The following is a 27,076-nucleotide window of genomic DNA, read 5'->3' on the forward strand; positions in this document are numbered from 1 at the left end:
GCGAACGCTCGCTCGCACGCACCGCCACGGCACCTCGGAGCACTCCTCTCGTTTATTAAACAAGAGAACTTAAAGCAAATTCGAATAAAGTACGTCTGACCTCTCATTTCCCTTATTTCCAGCGGAATAGTTAAAACAAATTCTTATAAAGCACGATAAGCAAGCTCTGTGGATTCAGTTACTGCAATTACAGCTCTTTGGCCCGTTTTTTTAATCCTTTCTTTTTTTCTGCAGAAAGAAAAACACCGAAAGTTTGTTTAATGGAATTTTCAGGAACTGGCCCCTCACCTTTTCTGCCAAGCCACATCTCACACTCAGGCAGAGCCGGGCCATTGGGGAGGCTGGTGGTGTACACAGCACGGCCCTGGGCCGGCTTAGACTAAAATAGGATGTGACCTTAGCATGCTGCATTATTTAAAAAGAATAATCATTTGACTTATAATTTTAACTATTCTTCTGCTGGCGTTGAAACTGTTTCTGGGGTTTCTTTGTGTATTTTTTTTAAGGAAGGTAGTATTCAGAGAGGAGTAGCAGTGCTTTGGTTTGCACTCTGTGCTATGCAACCAGTTGCCTGAGTTCGAATCCCGGCCATGGCTCACATCAGTGGGATCTGAACCGGCTCTGCCTGCCCGCCCCACCCCCGCACGGCTCCGGCACTCGCCAGCGAGGTGAAGTATGGTTAAAATAACCCCCATAGCCGGCGTGGCTTGAAGAGGGCTTTCGTCCACCAGCAGTGGATTAAATACATTCAACATTAAAATATCTAACTTTAATGAACTGAATAAGACAGCAATACAGCTAACAGGCCCGCAACTTAAATGTTTTTTAATTGGCATTTGTTGATCATGATATATTGGTTTTCATCAGCAGACCAGTCATCTACACATCTTCCAGTTCCTTGGAGTGAGCAACCGTTATTAGGGCTATTAGATGAGCTGAAGCAGCAGGGTATGGTCTATTCGCACCCTGACCTCAATCTACCAGTGTGAAGCCGCACGTTGTCTTGCGTTCAGTGCGATTTGCATGGAAAATCAGGGCGCATGGAAAATACACGATGTCAGTTGTACAATTAAATAACTTTTAAATTATGCCTTGCATAATTTCATGAACTATGCCTTATATTATTAGCAATAATGTGACATGATGTTCTCTTCGTATTCCAGTGTTTAGGAACATCTCGACGCATTCCTGAGATGTTAACTCCCTCGCCTGATATGCAGGAGGTCGTGGGTTCGATCCCGATCCTGATGCCTGTATATTTGGAGTTTGCATGTTCTCCCCTTGGTCGCGTGAATTTTTATCCGTGTCCTCTGCTATTTCTCTCCATGCGTTCAGAGTATTTGGCTGCTGTACATTTCCACATGATAAGCCACTGCATTGAGCTATCATTTGTGGTCAGGTCGTTCCTGTACAAGTGCCATAGAGCTCAGTCGGCCTTACCTGCTACAATAAACACAACTGAAATAGGTTGCCCCCTTTGCATTGTTACGGCCAACCAAATGCCGTGCCCATAAATCGTTCTTTAGCACTTGTACAAAATTTGCTGTGGATGACAATTGCGTTTCTGGAAACCGTACAAGCCCGCCCGCGCCTCGCGACGTCTGCTGCCGGTCGAGCCCTCGCCGAAGCCGCCGCGTCCACCTCAGCACCGGCGCGGCACGCGCCTTGCCACCATCCTTGCCTAGCAGAGAGATGTGTGTGCCAGTAACCAGAGATGTGTGTGCCCCAGTAACACGTCCTTTGCTTCTCCCCCCACCACCTCCCTTTACTTTAATGGGCACTTTCTTCGCCGCATTTGTGTTTTGTTAGGCTGTGCGTGGATTTTTATTTACGATTGCCGTGCCGTGCTTGGCTCGTGCCGTGGGGCCGTAGCTGGCGACAAGGAGGCGGTGGTGTAAGCAAGATTCCTCAGACGAGAGCGCGGCCACCGGCACCTCGCGGCGTTCCGTCCCAAACACGCAGCGTGAGCGCAGTTTCACTGGGGCCTGCGTTCAGGGTGGCCGAGGTTTAGTTGCGCTTCGCGGTTGATACACAACGAATGCAGAGAGCAAGAGACGTGGTATGAATACGCCTGGACGGTAATTTGTGTTGCTTCAATTGCCCCGTCATTAAATGTTTTGGACGCTAATGTGAATAGTTTGAAAGTTTTGGGCAGAGTGCCGTATGGTGAAAGTGTCAATAGTCTATCACCGTTGTTGGATTGGGTTTAGCGCTGGGCTCTGTCTCGGGTTATATCACCTGACGTCGCCACGTGCTCCACACGCCGGCGAATCAATTTGATCTTTATTTACATTTTTTACTTTTTCTCAGACCACGCTGAGACGCGGCGTTTTATTTTTTGCCAAAGGGATCGTTGGTGATAAAACGACAAGCAAAGTTAAAAAACAATTGGGCTTGGCACTGACAGTCAAGTTATCATCATATTCCTGTGAACATTCACTTAACCCTTTGTGAACATGATGCGCTACAACATTTGCTTCATCAAGCTCCGATAATATTTTATCCTCGACTATTTTCCTCTGTTGACAAATGATCCTTATGGCGGTACCCCGAGGCAATTAAATATTTTATTTCTGGGACACTATTTTTGTCCAGGGGTGTACTTCACTCCGCGACTGGGGTACCGATCAATCCGAAATCAGTGCCACTCCACGATGTCGAAACACAGCGAGGACGATTGCGCCGAAACCCTGAACGCTCGCGGTACGCACCGTAGTGGTGCATCGTAGTGCACAGCTCGTCGAGATGAGTCGATTGCCGCGTCGCCGTCCATCAACAGACTAAAGATGACTGTATCACGGACATTGTCGAGAGCCGGAGTACTATGGTACCCTGGGGTACCGCCATAAGGTTCATATGTTTAGATTTCCACCGCTAAAATAATTAAATAATTGCTTTGTCTTTGGCGTGAAGCCCTCAAGTTGCATACTCGGCGAACCACCTGTTAATGTTGCCGCCGTTACACGTGTGGACACTGCAGCCGCACAAATATGAAATTATTAATTCCCTTTTCATTGCAATTTGCACACGAGTGATTGTAGCACGACATGAATAAGGAGTCATTGAAGGCGTATTCGTGGAGACGCACCGCGCTCTCACGTCAGCCGGGTATCAATGAGAGCTCGATTTGGATAACAAAACACCGTTTTTGTAAAATCTCTCTTTGCTTGAATAGTCATTTGGAGCCATTGACGAGTGCTTAGTTTGTGTTTACGATCAACGGCGTGAACAGGATTATTGTGTCAGCGTGGTTCGTTCAATTGCCGGCTGAGGGTCAACCCATAGAGCTCCTGCACGCAAAATGATTCCGTTGGTCCGTCTCCACGGCGGCCGAGCTCAGTCTCAGCGTGTTCCCTCCGGCGGCGGCCGCTTGGCCGCTGGCCGCGGTTGCCGACCACCGTCCCTTCTGGCGCCAACTCACTCGACGCTCATTGACACGCGCCTGACTTGTGCGCGTCCTCTCTGATCCACACGGCTCCTCGTCTCGCAGTGCAATTCCCAGCATGCCCTTCTGCACACGTCTTCAACACGCACTTTTCAACGTTTGTTCCATTAGCTTTGTCACTTGATCCGTATGTCACAGCGTGTAAATATACGCCGATTAATTACCTTTGCGCCACTTTTCTTAAATCGGGCACTTGGTGCTCTGAAACGAAGCCTAATTGAATCCGTGATAGGTGGGGAAGATTTTTGGTGGCTGCGACGTGGTTGGGGGTGCGGGGGCCGTGGGGGCCTTCGCAATCCGTGCCTCCCTGGCCTCCGTGCGGTGGTAAGCGACCATTAGCTGGTACCGCCGGCGCCCCGTGGGACCGCCAGCGGTGCGGTGCTTGCCGCTGTCGACCAGCGCGCAGCATCAATTGCAGTTTGCCATCCCAGAACCCAATCCAAAATATAGGAAAAAAAGAGCCTGACTGTCACGTTGCTTGCCATCACACCGGCCGTGATTATCGCTGAAACATTTTCTCAGGTGCCTTGGCCTCGCTACAGCAGTTCCAATTTTCCACAAAATCCTTAACGATTTATAGCTGTAAATAAAGCCCTCCTTCCCAAGAGGGCCGAGGCGCCATCCGCAATGCGCTGGCTGGCTGGCTGGTGTTAGAAAAAAAAACATCAGAACAGGTCGTCTGGTAGATTGGATTTTCTGCATGCGTGCATTACGGACAGCGGGCCTCCCCTCCCTGCTACATTAAAAAAAAACCCAGAGTAGAGTCACCGGCCAGTATCACCACTCTTGAGTAATCTCCAGCTGGGCTCGCCGGCATTGACCTTGACAGTGACATAGAGCAGCCCAAGGCATCTGTGACAAGGAGCTGCCACCGCAATAAATATTTGTCCCCCAATGCATGTTTTAGAGAATACACCCCCAGCCCTCGGCTGGGCGCTACCAGCGCCTCGCTCGCTCGCGCGTGCGTGTGTGCGTGTGTGCGTGCGTGTGCACGCGCGTACGTGTGTGCGTGCGTGTGCGCGCGCGTGTGTGTGTGCGTGCGTGTGCGCGCGTGCGTGTGTGCGTGTGTGTGTGTGTGCGTGCGTGCGCGCGTGCGTGCGTGTGCGCGCGCGTGTGTGTGTGTGTGCGTGCGTGCGTGTGTGCGTGTGTGTGCTCACCCACGCGCACGCGTGCTGCGTTCCTCACTGTATATTTAAGGTGTTGCCTTTTTTTGCATTTACTCTGTTTATTGATGTTTATTGTTCCTGTAAAAAAAGGATTGATGCTTTACTCTTCCTGATGACTGTGTGTGCACTGGATAAAATAATAATTAGCATCCCTCGGCCGGATAACGGCCCTCCCCACGCCATGTCGGTCAGCATGATTGTTTAACCGTATTTAACCGTATTTAACCGTATTTAAATGCGCTGGCCCACGTGGGCTGGCGAAGAGGGATGGGGACCACCACTTCCCCCGCGTGCACTAAAGCGGTCCCTCCTAGATAACAAATAATCTACAAAATACATATAAACACACCGCTGTGTGACATGTTGCAATGGGTTCGACCGAGCACTTGGAGGAAGAAAACAACCGTGATTTGACAAACATCTGCCTTATAATTATTGTTGTTGTAGTATATTTATTGTTTTAAAATTCTTAACAATGTAGCGTGGCCATTGCACCCTTGTATTTTTTATATATATATTACAAGTCTATATTTTGACATGGATTTTCTCAAAGTCTCTGTAGTCCATTTGCGCAGTGGTTTGTTGAAAACTTGCTTTGGCAGCCTATAATTCTCTGCACAGCTTCACCAATTCATTCTCTTGGCAGCGTTTTATTTTTAATGGGGATGGACCTGACCGAGGCTGCACGGTGAGCCGCTCTCGGGCTCCCACGCCTCCCGGACCGTGGCTCCGGATCCCCAGGGACGGCGCTGGTATTACCTCCCCACTCCAGGCTCTCGGCCCCGCGATCCGCTCCGTCTTGTGCGGACCGCGCTATGTGAATTAAAGCTACGGCCTGTTGATTGGTGTGCAGGAAAAGCGGAGATGGATTCCATCCCCTGGAGCCTGGAGTCGAGAAAACGTAGGATTTGGATGTTATTACGGGTATAGCCGAGGGTGTACGTGGCCATGCAGTTTGCAATGTATTTATTTAGTGCGTGGCTGCTCCGTTTAAGCAACTCGCTCGGTATACCAATGTGCGCCCACTTCGTGGAATGGGTCAATAGAGGGTGACCTCATCTCCTTGGCAGACAACGGCCTCTACACTGGACACCACTGGCGATTTGCCGACACAATGGTGCCTCTTTTACCCACCCCGGACGGAAGATGGGCTGACTCCATCTGGAACCAGAATTTGAATTCATGGCTTTGCTGTTGTTGCCCGCGTTCTCTCAGAGCACGGCACTGCCCGGGTGTTCATTACTGCAGACGTCAGCAATCGATAAATGACGGCAGAAACTCGCGACGTTCCCCGTTAGGTGTTGCCACTTAAAGAACAAAGCAAAGCCATTTTTATCGATCCGACCTGTGGTGTTGCTTGCAAAGTTATTGAGCTGAGTTTGAGTCGAGTTCCTGATTGCCACCTTCACCAGCACCGCCACCGCCACGGTCATTTCCATCGCACGGCATGTAGCGCCAGCCATTGTGAACACAGCCAGGCCACGTGGCGTCATCTGGCAGCCTGGCCAGCAGACAGAGCTTGATCTTGTCACTTGCTAAATGCTCTTCCGATGTGCGATAATGAATGGTCTGTCGTCACTCTCCACGTGGCCCGTGCCCGTTGCACCGCGCGTGGCCCCTGTGGCCGCGTGGCCCCGCGGCGTGCTCCTGGCGCCCGTAGCGCTCCGCACGCCGCGGTCGCTACGGACTGTGGGCCGATTGGGCGTCTTGGCGTGGCGCCGTGGGTACAGCGCCGTGTCGCGCTGTTCCGCCCAACTGGGAGAGACCTGAATGCAGAGAAGTTTGCACCTTGGGCTCGCGCAGTGAATCCGAAGGGTTCCTGAACGCGCAACACCGGCAGCTCGTGGTGGGGCCGCGGTTTCTGCACGCTCCGCTCGTTAATGCGTTGCTTCATTGCTTCATTGGTCCTTAGTGTTTTTGTTATTTCATGAATAAACATGGTTGGGGTTCATGCGCTCCTACGTTAAGCGCTCAATGCCCAATGGCTGTGACGGCGGCGCGAGACAACACGTATGTGCGTGCGGGCGTGTGTGCGTTTAACTCCACGTTGTTTGCATACTTCCCGCCAAGCGCTTTATTTGGAGGATTTTAAACAGCGATTCCCCTATGGAGACATACAGAGAGGGCATATCACACACCGTACAATCGGAGGTAGTTTCAAGCGGGTGTCGTCACAGTTGCTCAAATGTTAGCCGTGGTTAAGCCTCCCAGATGTGCGAGGTGGCCAATCAGTAGGAGTTGCATCGTAGTCCTGGAGCGACGCACGGCGGTGCGGGTCTCTTGTTGAGTCGACAGCACGCAGCTCTTCCTCACTGCTCGCCACGTTCTCGAGCTGAGCAAGGGAAGGCCTGCGAGCTCACGGTCCGCGCCAGCGTCAGTGTGTTGTGATCGCCGTCTTTAGTACTCGCGTGAGCACTCACTCGCTTGTGCGAATACAGGTGGACAGAATGTGTGGAGGCACTTTGCTTGCACGGCAGCTTGAGAGGAAGTCGGAGGCGGCAGGTGATGGCTGAACCATTGTGACTCGTCTCCAGAACAACACGCACTCGCTCTGTGCATGGGTCAGCAGCAGCCATTCCATTGTCATGACTTCTTAATTCGGAGAAATAGAGCCTGACGTTTTCAGACGAGAGCCTGTTCGTGAATTACAGCCCTTTGGCGATCCACTGCTGGTTGAATGCCTTCCAATGTCACGTCCGTCAGAGGGCTTTCTGACCGTACTTCACCACGCTGGTTCGCGCAGGGTGATGAGGGGTTTAGGGTGGCCCAGAATCGGTTCAACCCTCACTGGTGTTAGCCACGGCCTGGAATCCACCTGGGTCAGCGTGGTACGCTCACCAGCTCACCGCCTCGCCGTACATGTTGCTCTGAAGTTGGCGCTTATCGTTATTGTCCCATTTTATATAATTGTTTCAATAATTTCTGTAAAATATATCTGAAGCACATAACGTCGGAGCGGCAAGAGCTTACTCTTGTCCACGTGCGTGCGTGTGAACGTGCGCGCGTGTACGAATCTACGTACGTGCATGCGAATGTGCGGACGAGCATGTGTGGGTGTGCATGCGGACGCACGTGCAGACGTACGTGTGGGTGTGTGCGTGTGTACACGTGTGCGTGTGTGTTAGCGTTGGGATGGCCCACGCACACCCCGTTGGCCGCCGTCGCCGCGTTTGGCTGACTGCGGGCGCGAGGGGAAGTGACAGCGTCGTGCTGAACCTGACAAATCCATTAGCTCGCCGTGTTTCACGGGAGGAGATGATTCGGGCCCCGGGCGCAAGCGGGGGGAGCGGCCGCCGGCACGGGACCCCGGCCGCGGCAGGCGGATGTTCTGGGGGCGCCCGACACGGAGGCGAAACGGGGACCCGAGGCTTGACCCGCTGCCACGAACGCACCGATAAAGGCGATGCAATTACGGCGCCGCCAAGACTCTGCGTGCGTGCGCGCGCGAGCGAGAACACACATATCGAAGGGGGGGAGGGGGGCCATAATTTCCGTCGCTAATTATGATTCTCGGTCGGCCTCTGCTGCTTCACTAACAAGGCTTGGTTATCACAAAGTTTACATTTTAGAAATATTGAAGGCGTGTGGCTTTGGGACTTTGGAAATGATTTGTTTCTTTAGTGGTGTATAATGAAAATAAAGCAATCCCTGGCTTCGCCATTGCTTCGGGGATGACCGATTCAGAGTTGGATTGTCTTCATAGACGTTGTTCTTGACCACCGATTTGACGCGGCAATTTCCCGTTGCGCGTCCGACCGTCCGTGCAGCGCCACGCGTGGTCGTCGGCAACGTTGAGATCGATCCCCCCCCCCCCACCGATATGCGATGCGTCGCTGTCGTCACGGTGCGAATGTGTTGGCCGCACAAATTAACACGAGAATGATGAAATTGGTTTAAGTGTGAAGGGGAATAAATTGTGGCGTCGGTGAGGGTAATTATTTGTTTCGGAATGTTTGTTGTGAGTTTACGCCACGTCTCATGGTCTAAGCGCCGAGCGTATTCTTTAAACACCCCCTCCAGAAATTAATGATCGTGTGTTGAATGCAGCCGGATGTCGTGTTGGCTTTTCTATTAAACAATGCAGCGGCTAAAATTATTTCTGAACTAACTGTATAATATATAAACATATCAGTGCTCATTGACCTTATCATAACTACTTATTATCATTGGGAATTTTAAATCTTACGATTTAATTTCTTGATTCGGCAACCCTGGTGAGCTCACGCGTGCGTGCAAAGACGAAGGTCCCCTGGATAGCCTCGAAGAGTGGAGGGGAGAGTGCTGCGAGTGAGTGTCACTGTGCTAGTGTCACTGTGCTAGTGTAACTGTGCTAGTGAGTATCACTGTGTTAGTGTCACTGTGCTAGTGTCACTGTGTTAGTGAGTGTCACTGTGCTAGTCAGTGTCACTGTGTTAGTGAGTGTCACTGTGCTAGTGTCACTGTGTTAGTGTCACTGTGCTAGTGTCACTGTGCGTGTGAGTGTCACTGTGTTAGTGAGTGTCATTGTGCTAGTGTCACTGTGTTAGTGAGTGTCACTGTGCTAGTGTCACTGTGTTAGTGAGTGTCACTGTGCTAGTGTCACTGTGTTAGTGAGTGTCACTGTGCTAGTGTCAATGTGTTAGTGAGTGTCACTGTGCTAGTGTCACTGTGTTAGTGAGTGTCACTGTGCTAGTGTCACTGTGCTAGTGAGTGTCACTGTGCTAGTGTCACTGTGCTAGTGTCACTGTGCTAGTGTCACTGTGCTAGTGTCACTGTGCTAGTGTCACTGTGCTAGTGTCACTGTGTTAGTGTCACTGTGTTAGTGTCACTGTGTTAGTGAGTGTCACTGTGCTAGTGAGTGTCACTGTGCTAGTGTCACTGTGCTAGTGTCACTGTGTTAGTGAGTGTCACTGTGCTAGTGAGTGTCACTGTGCTAGTGTCACTGTGCTAGTGAGTGTCACTGTGCTAGTGAGTGTCACTGTGCTAGTGTCACTGTGCTAGTGAGTGTCACTGTGCTAGTGTCACTGTGATAGTGTCACTGTGTTAGTGAGTGGCACTGTGCTAGTGAGTGTCACTGTGCTAGTGTCACTGTGTTAGTGAGTGTCACTGTGCTAGTGTCACTGTGCTAGTGTCACTGTGCTAGTGAGTGTCACTGTGCTAGTGAGTGTCACTGTGCTAGTGTCACTGTGCTAGTGAGTGTCACTGTGCTAGTGTCACTGTGCTAGTGTCACTGTGTTAGTGAGTGTCACTGTGTTAGTGAGTGTCACTGTGCTAGTGTCACTGTGCTAGTGAGTGCCACTGTGCTAGTGAGTGTCACTGTGCTAGTGTCACTGTGCTAGTGAGTGTCACTGTGCTAGTGTCACTGTGCTAGTGTCACTGTGTTAGTGAGTGTCACTGTGCTAGTGAGTGTCACTGTGCTAGTGAGTGTCACTGTGCTAGTGTCACTGTGCTAGTGAGTGTCAATGTGCTAGTATCACTGTGCTAGTGTCACTGTGTTAGTGAGTGTCACTGTGCTAGTGAGTGTCACTGTGCTAGTGTCACTGTGCTAGTGTCACTGTGTTAGTGAGTGTCACTGTGCTAGTGAGTGTCACTGTGCTAGTGTCACTGTGCTAGTGAGTGTCACTGTGCTAGTGAGTGTCACTGTGCTAGTGTCACTGTGTTAGTGTCACTGTGCTAGTGTCACTGTGCTAGTGAGTGTCACTGTGCTAGTGAGTGTCACTGTGCTAGTGTCACTGTGCTAGTGTCACTGTGCTAGTGTCACTGTGCTAGTGAGTGTCACTGTGTTAGTGAGTGTCACTGTGCTAGTGTCACTGTGTTAGTGTCACTGTGCTAGTGTCACTGTGCTAGTGAGTGTCACTGTGTTAGTGAGTGTCACTGTGCTAGTGTCACTGTGCTAGTGTCACTGTGCTAGTGTCACTGTGTTAGTGTCACTGTGCTAGTGTCACTGTGTTAGTGAGTGTCACTGTGCTAGTGTCACTGTGTTAGTGTCACTGTGTTAGTGAGTGTCACTGTGCTAGTGTCACTGTGTTAGTGTCACTGTGTTAGTGAGTGTCACTGTGCTAGTGTCACTGTGCTAGTGAGTGTCACTGTGCTAGTGAGTGTCACTGTGCTAGTGTCACTGTGTTAGTGAGTGTCACTGTGCTAGTGAGTGTCACTGTGCTAGTGTCACTGTGTTAGTGAGTGTCACTGTGCTAGTGTCACTGTGCTAGTGTCACTGTGCTAGTGAGTGTCACTGTGCTAGTGAGTGTCACTGTGCTAGTGTCACTGTGTTAGTGAGTGTCACTGTATTAGTGAGTGTCACTGTGCTAGTGTCACTGTGCTAGTGTCACTGTGTTAGTGTCACTGTGTTAGTGAGTGTCACTGTGCTAGTGAGTGTCACTGTGTTAGTGTCACTGTGCTAGTGAGTGTCACTGTGCTAGTTAGTGTCACTGTGTTAGTGAGTGTCACTGTGCTAGTGTCACTGTGCTAGTGAGTATCACTGTGTTATTGAGTTTCACTGTGCGAGTGAGTGTCACTGTGCTAGTGTCACTGTGCTAGTGTCACTGTGCTAGTGTCACTGTGTTAGTGAGTGTCACTGTGCTAGTGTCACTGTGCTAGTATCACTGTGCTAGTGTCACTGTGCTAGTGAGTGTCACTGTGCTAGTGTCACTGTGCTAGTGTCACTGTGTTAGTGAGTGTCACTGTGCTAGTGTCACTGTGCTAGTATCACTGTGCTAGTGTCACTGTGCTAGTGAGTGTCACTGTGCTAGTGTCACTGTGCTAGTATCACTGTGTTAGTGTCACTGTGTTAGTGAGTGTCACTGTGCTAGTGTCACTGTGCTAGTGTCACTTTGCTAGTGTCACTTTGCTAGTGTCACTGTGTTAGTGAGTGTCACTGTGTTAGTGAGTGTCACTGTGCTAGTATCACTGTGCTAGTGAGTGTCACTGTGCTAGTGTCACTGTGCTAGTATCACTGTGTTAGTGTCACTGTGTTAGTGAGTGTCACTGTGCTAGTGTCACTGTGCTAGTATCACTGTGTTAGTGTCACTGTGTTAGTGAGTGTCACTGTGCTAGTGTCACTGTGCTAGTGTCACTTTGCTAGTGTCACTGTGCTAGTGTCACTGTGTTAGTGAGTGTCACTGTGTTAGTGAGTGTCACTGTGCTAGTGTCACTGTGCTAGTGTCACTGTGCTAGTGAGTGTCACTGTGCTAGTTAGTGTCACTGTGTTAGTGAGTATCACTGTGTTAGTGAGTGTCACGGTGCTAGTGTCACTGTGCTAGTGTCACTGTGCTAGTGAGTATCACTGTGTTAGTGAGTTTCACTGTGCTAGTGTCACTGTGCTAGTGTCACTGTGTTAGTGTCACTGTGCTAGTGAGTGTCACTGTGCTAGTGAGTGTCACTGTGCTAGTGTCACTGTGCTAGTGTCACTGTGTTAGTGTCACTGTGCTAGTGTCACTGTGTTAGTGTCACTGTGTTAGTGAGTGTCACTGTGCTAGTGAGTGTCACTGTGCTAGTGAGTGTCACTGTGCTAGTGTCACTGTGCTAGTGTCACTGTGCTAGTGTCACTGTGCTAGTGAGTATCACTGTGCTAGTGTCACTGTGCTAGTGTCACTGTGCTAGTGAGTGTCACTGTGCTAGTGAGTGTCACTGTGCTAGTGTCATTGTGTTAGTGAGTGTCACTGTGCTAGTGTCACTGTGCTAGTGTCACTGTGCTAGTGAGTGTCACTGTGCTAGTGAGTGTCACTGTGCTAGTGTCACTGTGCTAGTGAGTGTCACTGTGCTAGTGAGTGTCACTGTGTTAGTGTCACTGTGCTAGTGTCACTGTGCTAGTGAGTGTCACTGTGCTAGTGTCACTGTGCTAGTGAGTGTCACTGTGCTAGTGAGTGTCACTGTGCTAGTGTCACTGTGCTAGTGAGTGTCACTGTGTTAGTGAGTGTCACCGTGCTAGTGTCACTGTGCTAGTGAGTGTCACTGTGTTAGTGAGTGTCACTGTGCTAGTGTCACTGTGCTAGTGAGTGTCACTGTGCTAGCGAGTGTCACTGTGCTAGTATCACTGTGCTAGTGTTACTGTGCTAGTGTCACTGTGCTAGTGAGTGTCACTGTGTTAGTGTCACTGTGCTAGTGTCACTGTGCTAGTGAGTGTCACTGTGCTAGTGTCACTGTGCTAGTGAGTGTCACTGTGCTAGTGTCACTGTGCTAGTGAGTGTCACTGTGCTAGTGTCACTGTGCTAGTGAGTGTCACTGCGCTAGTGAGTGACGTCACGCCAAGCACTTTACTAATTTGGGGCTGAATTTACCGAGGGGGCGCTCGGCACAGGTTCGGATGCGAGGTGCCACCGATATTGTCCACCTAATGGTCAACCGCTTCCCACCTGCCTAGTAGGTACACCTGTGTGTGTGTATATCGCGAACGCAAAGATGAGACGGAAAAAAAGACCTATCATCGCTGCAAAGCGGCACACGCGAGGACGTGGTGGGGTTCCCGCCGTCATTTAAGGAGTCGAGAAATGGCAAGGCAGTTTCCGTCAAGACAGCCCAAGCCAGTTAGCCTACCACGACCCAGCCCTTTGAGCTGTCTCCAGCCGTTACCTATAAAAGCTTTTTGTCTGCAGGCTGTTCTCTTCCGAGCAACGTATATTTAAGTGGAGAAAGTAATTGCATGCATCATTCATGGGGTGCAGTCTCTCTCTCTTTGCCACGGCAGGCTGTCAAATCGCATCCGCGTCCGTGCCCCCATGGCCGAGTGAAATTTCGAGGCTCTGGCGTCTGTGGGGCCCTGTCCCCGCTGCCCTCCTGCCGGCGCCGCCAGCGCCGTTTGAGCGGAGGGGCCCCCCACAACCGCGACATTCGTTCTGCGCTTCTTAATTATCGCTTTTGAAATTTGTTTCAGTCACGACCAACAAAAACAATAAAAGCGACATTATGAGATATCTTCTTAAGACGCACGCAGAACATAAAAAAAATCAGCTGGTAACTTTTAATTAGAAATACTCTTTGGGACATTTTCTTTCCAGATGAGGAAACTAATTGCGCTTACCGTAAAACTGACGCTGCGCAAATAACAACATAAATCGGGGCCGTTTTGTGGATTTCTGCGCCCTGCTCGGAATTGAAAGCCGAAGTCAGAGGTCCGGGCCCCTTTCAAACGTTACGGTGCGCCACCGCTGCGGGGCCACGGTGCGACCGGCGGAGAATTAGGCAAAGAGTCTCGGCGACTCGTGCCGGAGAGGGCAGCGCGTCGGCAAGGCCACCATCTCAACTTAATTTCTCTCCCCCCCACCCCCCCACCCACCCCTCCTCTCTCGATCCTTTCACTTGAAATGCTAAAACCGTGGCTTTGTGAGCCCGCGTCTCGCGCCCGTGCAGGTGCGTCCCATTTGTGTTCATCTCGCATAGTCTTTCCATTAGACTCCAAAGGGGTGAAGGTCAATCTTTCACACTGACCAGATGTGGCATTAGAGACAGGTGACCAGAATAGAAAGACTGAAATCACGCTCGCCACAATGAATAGATGCTCTCTCTACCTTTGTGGAAGATGTCTTTTGTGTGGGTCTCTATGCGTGCGCACAAAGCTTGAATGTGGTGTCTTGAATAGTGATGGATAATGGGGGGGCTTTTTTTTCCCTTATTGTCCATGAATGCAGATTCTGTGACTAATTCCACTTTGTGCATATTTATAACAGTGCATGAGATTACCACAATCCAATACATAGGCAGAGCCAAAGCTTGAGTCAAAATCCATCGTAGTTATGAATGAGCATGGAAACTCACAATGATAGCGATAAACGTTTCAGATGTAATAATTCATCGTATTTTATTCCTTAATGGTCAAGGTTAATAATGTTTTAACAAACGAACAATAACGTATCAAAATTAATCAAGCAGCAGAGCGTGAATTAAATTACAGCCACTGCAATTGGTAACGGCCCTGTGCCCGTGGGTAGGAGTGGTGGCGCCGCGATGGGGCCGGCCGGCCGGCCGCCCTTCCGTACGCCGCTTCGTTCTCGCCGGGGGTGCTAATCGGACCTCCTAACGAGCCGAGGCCACGGCGGCCTTCGTACTACCCGGGCAGCCGACACGCAACCGACACGCAACTGACACACAACTGACACGCGGCCGACACGCGGTCGACACGCGGCTGGCGAAACGGCGGCCGTGTCCCACAGAGCTGGAGGAGGCTCCTCACGTGCCACCAACCTCCGATTAGAAGGACACCTGCAGAGAAAACAAGTCAAAGCCGCCGTGTCGTAATTTGAAATGCGACATCGTGCTCGGGGGAGGCTGTGGTCAAAATAACAACGATGGGGGGGGGGGAAACAGCTTTGCGGGAGTCGTTTCTTCTCCGCCACCACCACCACCGCCACCACCACCACGTCGAGTGGTTTGTGGTTGGCTGTGCCTCGTGTCACCCGCGCCAAGGGTTGCCTCCACCTTCGCTCGTGACCGCTCGCGGCTTCTCCGCCGCGTTTCCCCAGCGGCCCTGTCCTCGGCGGATTATCATTTTGCGTCTTTAAGTCCTCGCAGTCGACGTGGTCAAGCGTTGCGTTTGTTTTATTGGTCACGCTAAATGGTGGGGGAGGGGCTTTGCTGAGAGTGTATCCAACGCCGTTTAAAACGCTTTGCGAGCCGCCAACTGAAAACCCGTGCCAATAACGGTCGGCATGCCTCGGATGATATCTGTTGGTTATAGTTTAGTTTGATGGGGCCAATAAGGCACAGCGGTAATGGACAATGTTCTGCTTTGCATTATGCATTCCACCAGCAGGCAATTAGATTTTTGCTTTGCATTTTAAAACACTTTTGAAAATATCTTCAATCACTTTTCCAAGATATGAAATGTATTATCAGCAATTGAGGATACAAATACCACATATACAGTTAATTAGCCCAATAGCATGAGTATTGCATTAATTGCTGCGAAGGGATTGTGGAGTGGGTTCTCTGAAATTAATTTTGGCCGCTTGCCGCACGTGTCTCTTGGCAGAAATACGACGCAAATAGAAACTGATTTCCTGTACTTCTCAGTGAGTAACCGCTGTGCTCACTCGATTCCGTTGTGGAATCGCGTTATCTCAGCACGATCAATGAGGGCCGATGGCGGTTTTGGTTTCCGCGAGGGTTTGTCAGCGGCCCCGGCCGCGGGAATCCTCCTCTCATCGCCACGCCCGAGCCCCCGTCGAACGTAAATCACGCAACCAAACGTGCCCCGTTTGTCACGGTGTACCACGTGACATTTTTAAGAAGGCAACACGAATTGAAGAGCGGTAACGGTACGCGATCGAGGTGCCGTGCCGGGGCCAGCGTCGTGAGCGCTCCTCCGCATAGAGAATTGCATTTTCGCGACAATATTTCCCCGTGGGTTAAAGTGACGGCACACGTGGCAACAATACTGACTGGCTTTAACAATAACACAAATCATCATTAAGTCATTTTAGCAGGGGCCTTTTCAAATTAAATAATAGACCGCCGCCCACTTACATTTTCGGTGATAATACGAGGTCCTATAGACAGAGGAAGGCATTAACTTGCCAAGGTAAAGTGTTAATTACCATAGAATGACCACATTCACAATTGCAGATAAGCTGCATGGGGAGAAATTAACCTTTTTTCGGTAACCTATTTTGAATACGGACACGCCGTGCACACAGACACCGGCGCACTTCATTATCTGACGAATGTTGCTGCAGTTAAGTATTTTTCCCGCACAAAGCGTTACTCTTGTACAAAATGAACCAAAAGTGATGCATCTATGAGTATATAATTATTCATATTATTACGTGGGCGACAGGAGAGGGGGGAGCGTGGGTGAAGCCGGGTGAATTTGCGCAGTATTTTAATTTCACGTCGATGAAATCTCACTCGGCCGTTTCTACCGCGCCCGCCTCTCTGTCGACGCCGAGGTGACCGTGGCCCTCCGGCCCCCGCGTGCGTGCGTGTGTGCGTGCTGTCGCTCGCAGGGAAGGACGAGCCGTGCAGCTACGTGTGCACGACGTGCAAACAGCCCTTCTCCTCGGCCTGGTTCCTCCTGCGGCACGCGCAGAACACGCACGGCTTCCGCATCTACCTGGACAACGGCCACCCGATCAGCCCGCTGGCGCCGCGCGCGGGCCTGCCGCCCTCGCTCGGCCCCGACTCGCCCGCCCAGCCCCCGCCCCTGCCTCCGCCGCCCCCCTTGCCGGGCCTGCACCTGCCCGACGCCAACCCCTTCAGCTTCCTGCGCCTCTCGGGCCCCCCCGTGCTGCGCGACCACCACCCGGGCCTCCGGGAAGGCGCGCCGGGGGGCCCCGGCGGGCGGCTGCCCCCGACGCCGCCGCTCTTCAGCCCGCCGCCCCCCAGGCCGCACCTGGACCCGCACCGGCTCGACTGCCTGAGCGCCGAGAGCATGGCGCTGGCGGCGGCGGCCGCCCACCACCACCACCACCAGCACGCGCACGCGCACCAGCACGCGCACCAGCACGCGCACGCGCACCAGCACGCGCACGCCCACCCGCACCCTCCGGGCGGCTTCGAGCGGGCGCTCAGGCTGAACCCCATTGGGATGGAACCACCGCTGCCGATGGATTTTTCGCGGCGGCTGCGCGAGCTTGCTGGGAACTCGACGCCGCCGCTTTCCCCGGGCCGACACGGCGCCCTGCCAAGGCTTCTGCAGCCCTTTCCGGCTGGCGGTAGCGGCGCCGGGAACAAGTCGCCTTTTCTCGGCACTCCCCCTCCCCCGCCACTCCCCCCGCCTCCTCCCATCCCGCCCCCTCCCCCTCCGCCGGCCTCCGTCTCGCCGGCCGCGTCCTCGCAGTCGTCGCTCAAGCCCAAGTCGTGCGAGTTCTGCGGGAAGACGTTCAAGTTCCAGAGCAACCTGATCGTACACCGGCGCAGCCACACGGGCGAGAAGCCCTACAAGTGCCCGGTGTGCGACCACGCCTGCACGCAGGCCAGCAAGCTCAAGCGGCACATGAAGACGCACACGTGCTCGCCGGCCGGAGGCTCGTCGCCGTCGCACGGCGGCGCCGCCGGCAACTCGGAGGACGGCCGCTCGGAGGCCAGTTCCCCCGAGCCGGGCGCCAGCGAGGGCCACCGCGGCTCGAGGGAGCGTAAGTACCGCTGCGAGGGCGACGGCGACAACAACGAAGAGGAGGAGGAAGAGGAGGAGGAGGAAGATGCCGAGGAGGAGCTGGCCGAAGAGGAGCGCGGCCGGGGCCGGCCGGACTCGGCCTTCGACCTGAACGCGGAGAGCGGCGGCCGCGACCACGAGCGCAACGGCAAGCCGGCCGAGCGCAAACCGCTGGCGCTTAACGACGTGATGGACGGCGTCGGCCTCAACCCGATGCAGCACTACAGCGAGGCGCTCAAGCAGATCCTGGCCGGCAAGCGGCGTCAGTGCCCGCCCCCGCCCGAGCACCCGCCGGACGCGATGAGGGCGCCGAGGGACGGCCCCGTCGACAGGGACCCTTCCTCCCACGCCGAGTCGAACCACGTCTCCGAGAGTCCCGTCAACGGCCGAGGGTTCTCGCCCGGGCAGCTCCCGGGCACCGCCGTGCCCCGGAACCCCCCGCCCATCTCCAGCCCCAACCCGCTCAGCACTTACCCCAAGCGCATCAAGCTCGAGAAGGAGTTCGAGCTGCCGCCCGCGCCCATGCTGCCCACGGAGAACGTGTACTCGCAGTGGCTGGCGGGCTACGCCGCGTCGCGCCAACTCAGCAAGGATCCTTTTTTTGGGTTCGGGGACTCTCGCCGGTCCCCGTTCGCCTCCTCCTCGGAACACTCGTCGGAGAACGGCAGCCTGCGCTTCTCCACGCCGCCCGGCGAGCTGCTGGACGGCATGAACTCCGGCCAGAGCGGCACTGGCAGCGGCAACAGCACGCCCAACCTGTCGGGGCGTCCCAGCTCCAAGGACGGCCGGCGCAGCGACACGTGCGAGTACTGCGGCAAGGTGTTCAAGAACGGCAGCAACCTGACGGTGCACCGCCGCTCGCACACGGGCGAGCGGCCCTACAAGTGCGAGCTGTGCAGCTACGCGTGCGCGCAGAGCAGCAAGCTGACGCGCCACATGAAGACGCACGGCCAGATGGGCAAGGAGATCTACAAGTGCGACATCTGCCAGATGCCCTTCAGCGTGTACAGCACGCTGGAGAAGCACATGAAGAAGTGGCACGGCGAGCAGCTCATCTCCACTGACGACGAAGTCAAGTCGGAGCACACGGAGACCAGTTGAGGACGGCGTGACGTTTCCTCCCGCCCGCCCGCCCGCCCATCGGCCGGCCGCTCCACCGGTCCATGCCCGGTTCCTCCAAACCCCCCCACCCCCCCCCCCCCCACATCGACCGCCACCACTCCTCTAGACCGCATGGCCGTCCTGCTCTGCTCCTAACTCTGGACCCGTTCTGCTCCCCCCTTCCACCCCGCGCCCCCCTCCGCCCCCTGCCGTGTTGGCCGTTTGCCCCCACGCACCCTCTCAGGCGCACGAGCACACACAGCGGCCTCTCGTCGCGCTACACTCCATTCCAGCCCTGGCGGGGGCTTTTCATTTCCTCCTGCCACCTGCCCGCCCGCCCGCCCGCCCGTCCCAGCAATTATATATTTCAAACGTTTTTATTTATTTATTTCCTTTGCTTTGGGTGCGAGCTGGAAGCTTGTAAAGTAATGTAAAAGTTGTGCTGATTTTCTGCCATGAAACTCGAATGGAAACACTTAATGCGGGAACAAAAATAAATCCCGCCTCTACTTTCAAGCGAACGTTTCAAGGAATGACCCGACTTTGAATCCCGTTGCTTGCAAATCAAGCTCATTCATTGTGCCATTATCTTTGAGTCAAGGCTAATGTTTGCAAAATGGCAACGAAAATATCGACTTTAAATATCGCCTGAGAGTGTATCACATTCCGTACAGTCGACCTCGACGGCAGCGTGGTCGCTGCAATGGTGCCCACCAGCGTTGAGGACAACACGCAAGCAGCTATATTTAATTGGTGGAGCCAACTTCTGGGTGGGTTGAGTACTAAATTGAGTGAGGTTGTTCGCTTTGTAGCACTGCTTAGAATTCCAATAATGGCAACGGTGAGCACCACGCACACGGGAAATGTACAAATATAAATAACGTTAATGCGTTCTTTCAACTTAACGTGCCCGAGTCATTCAAGAATTTGTTGTCCAGAAAGTTTGCACAACTTGTTTTTTTTTAGATCGTCAACAATTCACTCCCCATGGGACCAAATTGAACAAGAACAGCAAGGGAGGGAGACAGTGGGGGGGGGGGGGGGTGAGACGGAGGGACGGAGGAGACGCGACCGTCTCTTGGGCAACTCTGTGGCTGTGAGAGAAGTCCCCGATGCTACGCGCCGGCGACGTCCCCCGTCTTTCTCTCTCTCGTGCAATAACGGTCGCGCGTGCGGCGGGGAGAGCGGAGGGGCCGCGTGGCGCGTCCAGTCGATCGCAGGTCACACAGGTTCCTAGTTTTCCGCAAAAATCCTCCGCGCCTTTTCAAATCCACAGTGGCTTATTACCACAGATTTGACAAAATATATCGGCAAGCTGTTGAAATAGACGGCGACTCTCAAAATAGAAGTAAACATTTGCGAGCCTCCTTTCAAAAAGACGAGCGCTACAAGACGTCCACCGAAGCGAGTCGCGTTGCTCTGTCGAGGTCGCATTTCAAGTAATAATGGGATCGGAAAATTAATGTGCGAGTGCCTTGTAAAACAGTCTTTCCCCAGAAGCAAACGGAGCCTTCACGACATTTACCGGCCAGAACTTCCCAGGAATATTCTGCCGCATTTAAAAGCGCTTTTTTGGCCTTTTTCTTCTGACGAGATTAAAATCTCACGCTCTGCTAACTGTATACGTCAGGATGAATGCTTGCAAGAGCTCATCACTGCTTTTGTAGTTTTAATCCTGCCTTGCCTGCGTCGAGGGAATCCCGTTCGGTAGCGGTGCGCGCGAAACGCAAAGCACTGCACGCGCCATTTGTACAGTAGGAATCACACACGGAGATGCTAGATATTTAATTTTGAGATTGCCTAAATTATAAGCTGTAAGACTATCACATTAATAAACAGTTGTAGCACAAGCGGAGAGTGAGAGAGGGGTCGATCCTAGCACTGTTTTTCGCATCCCTGATTGTTCAGGGATTAAAGCATGTAAACTAAAATGAAATGCGTCACTTAAAAAGGACCGTTTGTTACTGATATCAACACTTAACTGAAAAAAACGCACTTATCGGCCACTGCGGCTGGTGTAATTTTAGCTCTAAGCTAGCCTGTCGTACTATCTTATTTGCTATGGATGAATCTTTTAAGGACTGAACACGTGAAAATGGATCTTCAAAAAATAGTATTGCATGAGAGAATCCGTTTCATCCCCTTTTTTTCTCCAGTAACTTTGGTACTCGCTAGGTTGCAGATGCTGTATTTTACATGTCAGTATAGTCGCTGATCTTGGATCACAATAAGCAAAATATAATTCAAGTATACGGAGAAGAGGCATATGAGTAAGGTGACGAGACAGAAGAATTAAGAATTCAATGCTGCATAAAATGTGTCATTGTTACCGGTAACTATATATGGAGAGAGAAGCAAGAGTGTACGTTTGGTGTTTATGCATTTATACATATTTAAAAATGCTAGTTACAATGGAAACGCCACAGCTGTGGTCCTTATCGGTAACTATTTCTATGTTGTTTGATGTAGATGTTCATTGTTGGCACTATGCTGTCCATAACTGGGCGTGTAATTTTTAAAAATAAATAATAATAATTGCTTTTTGATGTTTTTTGGTAGGACTTTAGTGGTACGCAGGCTGCCATGGTATATTTTTTAATTTGGCAGGATAATATACAGTGTGGGGAAGGCGTGCAGCATCATTGGTGGTGCTGTGCGTTCTTGAGGTCGGGCAAAACTAAAATTACGGGGGGGGGGGGCTGCAGACAAAAAATATTGCACAGACGGGGTGGGGGGCACGAGTGGGGAGGGGGGGGGCACGGGTGGGGGGAGGGGGGTGTCGTTTAACGACTGTAAAAGCATAATACGAAAAAAATGGGGAAAAAATAATTTTGTCACTTGGAATTTGTAGGTGATGTACAAATGTTTTTGTCAATAATTTCTATATATGGCATCTAAATGATTTGAATGCAGGCCTTTTGTCAAACAATAGGTGGTGTGTTTTTAGCGCAGTTTGGTCCCCTCATGCTTTTTACATTCCAATATTTGATATTGTTGTATATGCAGTAAGCTAAGTGTCCGCTACGTCTTCAGTTACATTTCTTTCCTTACTGCCAACACTCATGGTGCTTTTGTACTTTTGACTGAACATCATATGCAAAGTGATCAAATGTCACTTAAGTCAGTGGTTTTATACGTTGTTTCTCCTTTTAGTTCAGCGTTGTAAATGGCGAGACAGAGTTAATTTGCTACATGCCTATCTCCCTCTTTGTTTTATTTGGTAATTTTTTTTCGTTTGTTTAGTAACCCTGTAATTATGGAAATGCTCTCTTGGTACCCTGGATATGTTCGTAATTTGCTATGAAACTTTATATTTATTTTTTAACGTCGTTATATTTTTTTCGCTTACAAGGCGCTCTGTTAAAAATGGAAGCGCGGTTTAAATGTCTGTTTTTTTTTCTTTTAATTTTGTCAATTTTTTTAAAAGACAAATCTGTAAGGTGTCAGAGGTTGGCCTAAGGTCTCCTTACCCTGACATTTGAGTATTTATTCCGTCAATGTTAAAGATGCAAAATTGGTTCACCCAACATGCACGCTGTTGTGGCCATTGTTATGAATGCGTCCTCAAAAAAAACACGAAAAACACAAAAAAAAACGATAGCTCATTTAGCTTTTTTAAAGCCTCCTTTTTTGTTATTGTTTGAAACATTTCAAATAAAAATTTTGGAAGTTTCTTCCAACTACTGTTTCCCCATTTATTGATTTCTCACAGGTTGCCGCAAAATACCGCAGCAAGCAAATGGTTTGTCGGGGGTCATCGGGGTCACGTGCTCGAAGATCCGCCTAAAAGGATTCTCCGTTTTAACGCGAGGAACACGCCGCATGCATAAAATAAAATAAAGTGGGTTTTTTTAAAATGACTTTTCAAACACTGGATTTCACTTATTGCCTTTTTGAGGAATGAAAGCGTTTTTTTGTTTTTACGTTCCCTATTTTACCTGGGGCCAAACTCTTGTGTTGTGGGGACGATTGTTTTTTTTAAACCAATTTGCTTCGTGACCATCAAAGCGGACCGTCTCCACTAAGTGTGAGCGTCTGCATTTCGAGAGCCGTGAAACCCACAACCTTTGACAAATGCGGGCGTCCGCATCGTGGACAAACGAGTCCCCGTATGCAGGCTTGCGGTGCGGCAGAAGTCTGCTCCCGCGACCCACACTCCGAGCTCGCAGTCCCCACCCCCATTGCCGCGCGCGGTTCGCGTCGATCCCCGTCCCGCAGAGCCCCGGCTCGTCGCCGTCCCCTTCACTCCCGACTTGTTGATGAAAACCGCCCGGGCCAAAACTGCCCCATCTACCTTTTAAACGCCAACCCAAACCCCCAGACCTCACCTCGCCCCCAACGAGGCACCTTGGCAGCCTTCCAAACATCCGGGGGCCAAGACGAAGTGGAATGACTGCACGACGAGGTGTCTGGAATGTTAAGTGTGCGCGCGCCAGTCTGGAGAGGGGTGGGGGCCCGGGTAGGGTTAGGGGCAGATTTGATTGCAGCTTTCGCCTCTCGGATCTGGCCTGTCTGCCTTTCGACAAGGTGGATTTTTTTTGGCACGCTGTCCAGTGGAGGCATTAGTTGTGGCTGGAGGTGGGTGCAATGGGGAGAATTCGGTGTGGGTGTGGAGCCGTGTTGGAGGGGGGGGAGCAAGCGTGGGAGAGAGCGACGGGAGAGGTGTGTGGTGGGGCAGATATTTTGTCAAAAGTGGGAGAAAAAAGTAAATAAAAAATATATAGCGTTTGCTTTCTACCTGACAGCGCTGATGAAAGCTGATGTTTGTGTGCGCTCTTACTGCACGACACTTTGCTGGCTCTCACGATGGGGAATTTCATCGCTAGAGGTGCGCAACTGGGAGCCGCGAGTGTTCCACCTAAAGCCTCCATTACTCCGCTCTCGACTGCTAAATCCACCGCATCGGTGGCGTGTAAGAAAATTGACAATGTTCCTATTAAGTTTCTAATTGCATGGAAATACAGCGGCTAAGAAGTCGAGTAATTTTTCTCGCGCTCCGCCGGACCCGATTATCACCGTGCCACCCTCGCGAGCCTCAAAGAGCGACTGGCTGTCAGCAGTTCCTGCTGCTAACCTCTCCAGAAGGAATTCTCTTTGGAGCATCAGAACGTGAAGAATATAGAGAGAGGGGGGGGGGGAGCGGGAAAAAAAACCTCGCTGCAGTGAAGTCATGGACGTTAAAGAAAACGGACCATTTTGCGGTCGGTGTGAAAATGTTTTAACAAAAAGGCTTACGAGACTGAGAGGTGATGTGAAGGCCCTAGCATGGAATTTTAAGCAATTTTCCACACTCTGCATGCTTTTAACAGATGCCTGCCAACTGTGTAAGCAATTGCATCACATCTTTGGTGTAATTGGGTTTTGTCCAAGGAAACAAAGCATTCTTCGGGAAGTGATGGACCTCTATTACGCTTTGACTGTCCTATGTAATCGCACGCAATTATTATTCTTATTATTTTTATGCATTCGCCAACCAATGGAGAAATGCGCTTGGCAGTGTTTAGACAAGGAACGCTGGAGCCGTGCGTTTAACGCAATTGTTACCGTTAAAATCGATTTAATAATTTTACCTCGATTCCCAGCTTCAAGACGTTTACATTTAGCGATGATATATATTTTAAAGTTTGCTCATTGAAATGCTGCAAAAAAAGTGCAATATGCAGAGAAAGGATTTTGTTCGCTCAAGCCTGGGTCTCCTTTGTGAGATGAGGAACCCCCGAGTGAAGGGACATTCTCCATCAGTGGCGAGTGGCGGAGACGTTTCTACGACGGGAAACGCTGTGCGCTCGAACCACAAACTCCACTGCTCGACCGCATCTCAGCTCCACGGCGCGAGCGGGGGGGTGGAAGCTAATTCAAGTCACGGGGTCATCTTGTAAATGCCACGTCATCAGAAAAAAAAAATTCGTGAACAAAAATATTCGTGTATGAAATGGCACATTTAGCGGGGTGTTAATCTATGCTGGAGAGGTGTGAAGTGTGTGTTCATGTAATTTCTTGGGCCACATCGATTAAATCCCTTCACACATTCATTGCATTTGTCAAGGTATTATTCTTATTATTGGTATTATCAGTCGTTGCACCGGCTTTCCAGGGGCTTGCTTTGCGTGTCGAGCCCAACGCGCACCGCTCGTGCTGTCCCCACTCTTCCGCTGCACCCCCCCACCACCACCCCCCCCACCACCACCACTCCCCCACCACCACCACGCTCCCGGTTAAACATTTTCGCCGCTGCTCGTTTGCTCTGCGCTAGTGTGGCAGGCGAGCCGGCGCTCAAACAACGCGCGGCGTCGGCAGAAATCAGTCGGCGAAGGAGTTTCCGCGTAAAGCATTCGACTTGATGGGCTTCCGCGCAAGTGAGGAGGAGGAGGAGGTTTTGGCGAGTGGACTGTAGCATTCATTAAAGTGTTTTGTTCTTCGCACCGGGGTTGTGCACGCAGACTCTCAGGGAGGCCCACAATCCGGCACGCAGCACGCGCGCTGCAACGTCGCAGGGACTCGCGCGATATCCCTCGGCAAGGGGACTCGGGGACGAGTTGGAATTGTGTGCGTTCGATTGGAGATTCACGATGTGTGTACTGGTAGCAAACAACAACAACTAAAAGATCTCCTGTGTAGCGTTTAACAGACTTTTGGGGCAAGGGCTGTTAGAGAGCACCTTTGCAGGCTGGCACGGTACACGAGGTGGTGGGTGACATAACACACACAGAGACGTGGTCGGCGGTTGATAAATTAACAAAAATGAATCTCAAGAGCGAACCACGATGTGAGTCAAACATTGATATGCAGGCGCGGGGGGTGGGGGAGTTAGCTGCGCCGTGCTGCTGTGTGGAGGCAGATCGACGCTTTGGGGCGCCCCCTTTCTCAGGACGCGTGTGAGCGGGGCGAGGAGCCGTGTGGTTGAACGTTGATTCACGAGACATTTGACAACGCAAATACGGCGATGCCAGCCCAGCACCGGCCCTGAAACGAGGGATGCTCGCTCGGAATTGTTTCTGCAAACACACGACTCGTATTTTTCCCCAAGCGTTTGTGCGATAATTAACATCGATGACGTCAACGGCTATGGTTTTTTAAAACATATTTGTCACAATTTGCCTCTGTGGGGTGGTGCAGAAGTTCGAACCGTTCCGTGCAGAGACTCCGACAGGGGGTGAGTTTCAGGTGATGGGCTGTTGACAGCAAAATAACCTTTCATGTAATTTCACTCCCACATGTCTGGCTGTCCTCTCTCTTCTCTCTCTCTCTGCGTACAGTGTAAGCAAGGCCAAGCGACATTACAGCTGCAACAGATCCAAAACAGAGGTGAGTTGAGAAGGCATTAAAAGAAAAAACCTTCAACTCTTGACCCGTGGTGCTTAGCGAAGGGTATCTTGTGACGCGCGTGTGAGTTGGCAGCAGTGTGTGTGTGTGTGTTGGTGCTCGCTAACGGCACTTGCCCCGACCCTCTGTTGAGGCTATACGGGGGATCTTTGTCTTGTTGCTGGAGGGGTGCAGCGGTGATCGGCCTCGTGTTGCTGCGAAGCCGGCCTCAAACGAAGACGTGGCCAGGTGTGTGACCATCAGCGCTGGGGGGGGGGGGCAAAGGCGGCGGGGTTTGGCCATACTACCCCATGGGGCACAGTTGTAATTGGTGCTCGCTGACAGCGTTAAAGGGCTGTACGGGGTGGCTGCTTGGGCGCGGAGGGGTTGTTGTCTTGTCGTGTATAGTTGGTGTGCCGCGGGTGCGTGGCGTGCAAGTCTACACCGTGCGTGCTTATTCGTGAGTGTGTGCATATATCCTTGTGGGTGCAAGAGTCACGCGTGGACACACGCACGTACCCCGTGTGTGTGTGTGAGTGCGAGGCTCAGACAGGTAACTCGAGGAATGTAAACTCCGCGTAGACACAACAAGGCCGAGGTCACCAGGTGAGCCAGTCTGGCTCCGTGTAATGGGAGCGGTCTGTCCATGTTTTTTAAACCCCCCTCCTCAACAACCCTCCCCTCTCCCCCCCCTCCCCCACCCCGTCCTTGCCAAACGCTAACAACCATCGCTCATGGGACATTCTTGTGTGCGTGGCCTCCGTGCCTCCACCTTGACCCCGCAATGCTGCTCGCAAGTGCAGCATTGCGGGGCGATCGCTTCCAAGGGAGCCCCGCCAGGCGCGCCTCGAGCGAGGGCCGCCGCGAGGACGCGAGGCGGTGAGCGAAGCGGCGATGTCCAAGTTTGGCTTTGAGAGTTTCCTTTCCGGACGGGGATCACCACCACCACCACCACGGCCACCACACAGCCCCGCCACCAACACCACCACCACCGCCGTC

The 27,076-nt window shown here is 51.9% G+C and overlaps 1 protein-coding gene across 2 annotated transcripts in view; it reads left to right on the forward strand.

Annotated features, from left to right (window-relative positions):
• Positions 1-21,462, forward strand: part of BCL11A (BCL11 transcription factor A) — a 52,391-nt gene extending 30,929 nt beyond the window's left edge. For both annotated transcript variants that reach the window (XM_078858743.1, XM_078858742.1), the window contains one exon: positions 16,527-21,462. In XM_078858743.1, the coding sequence (XP_078714869.1) occupies positions 16,527-18,775 (2,249 nt within the window). In that variant the 3' untranslated portion in view covers positions 18,776-21,462. The remainder of the gene's footprint in view (positions 1-16,526) is intronic.
• The last annotated feature ends 5,614 nt before the right edge of the window (positions 21,463-27,076 follow it).

Source organism: Lampetra fluviatilis, chromosome 7 (genome assembly GCF_964198595.1).
Source record: "Lampetra fluviatilis chromosome 7, kcLamFluv1.1, whole genome shotgun sequence".
Lineage (NCBI taxonomy): Eukaryota > Metazoa > Chordata > Hyperoartia > Petromyzontiformes > Petromyzontidae > Lampetra > Lampetra fluviatilis.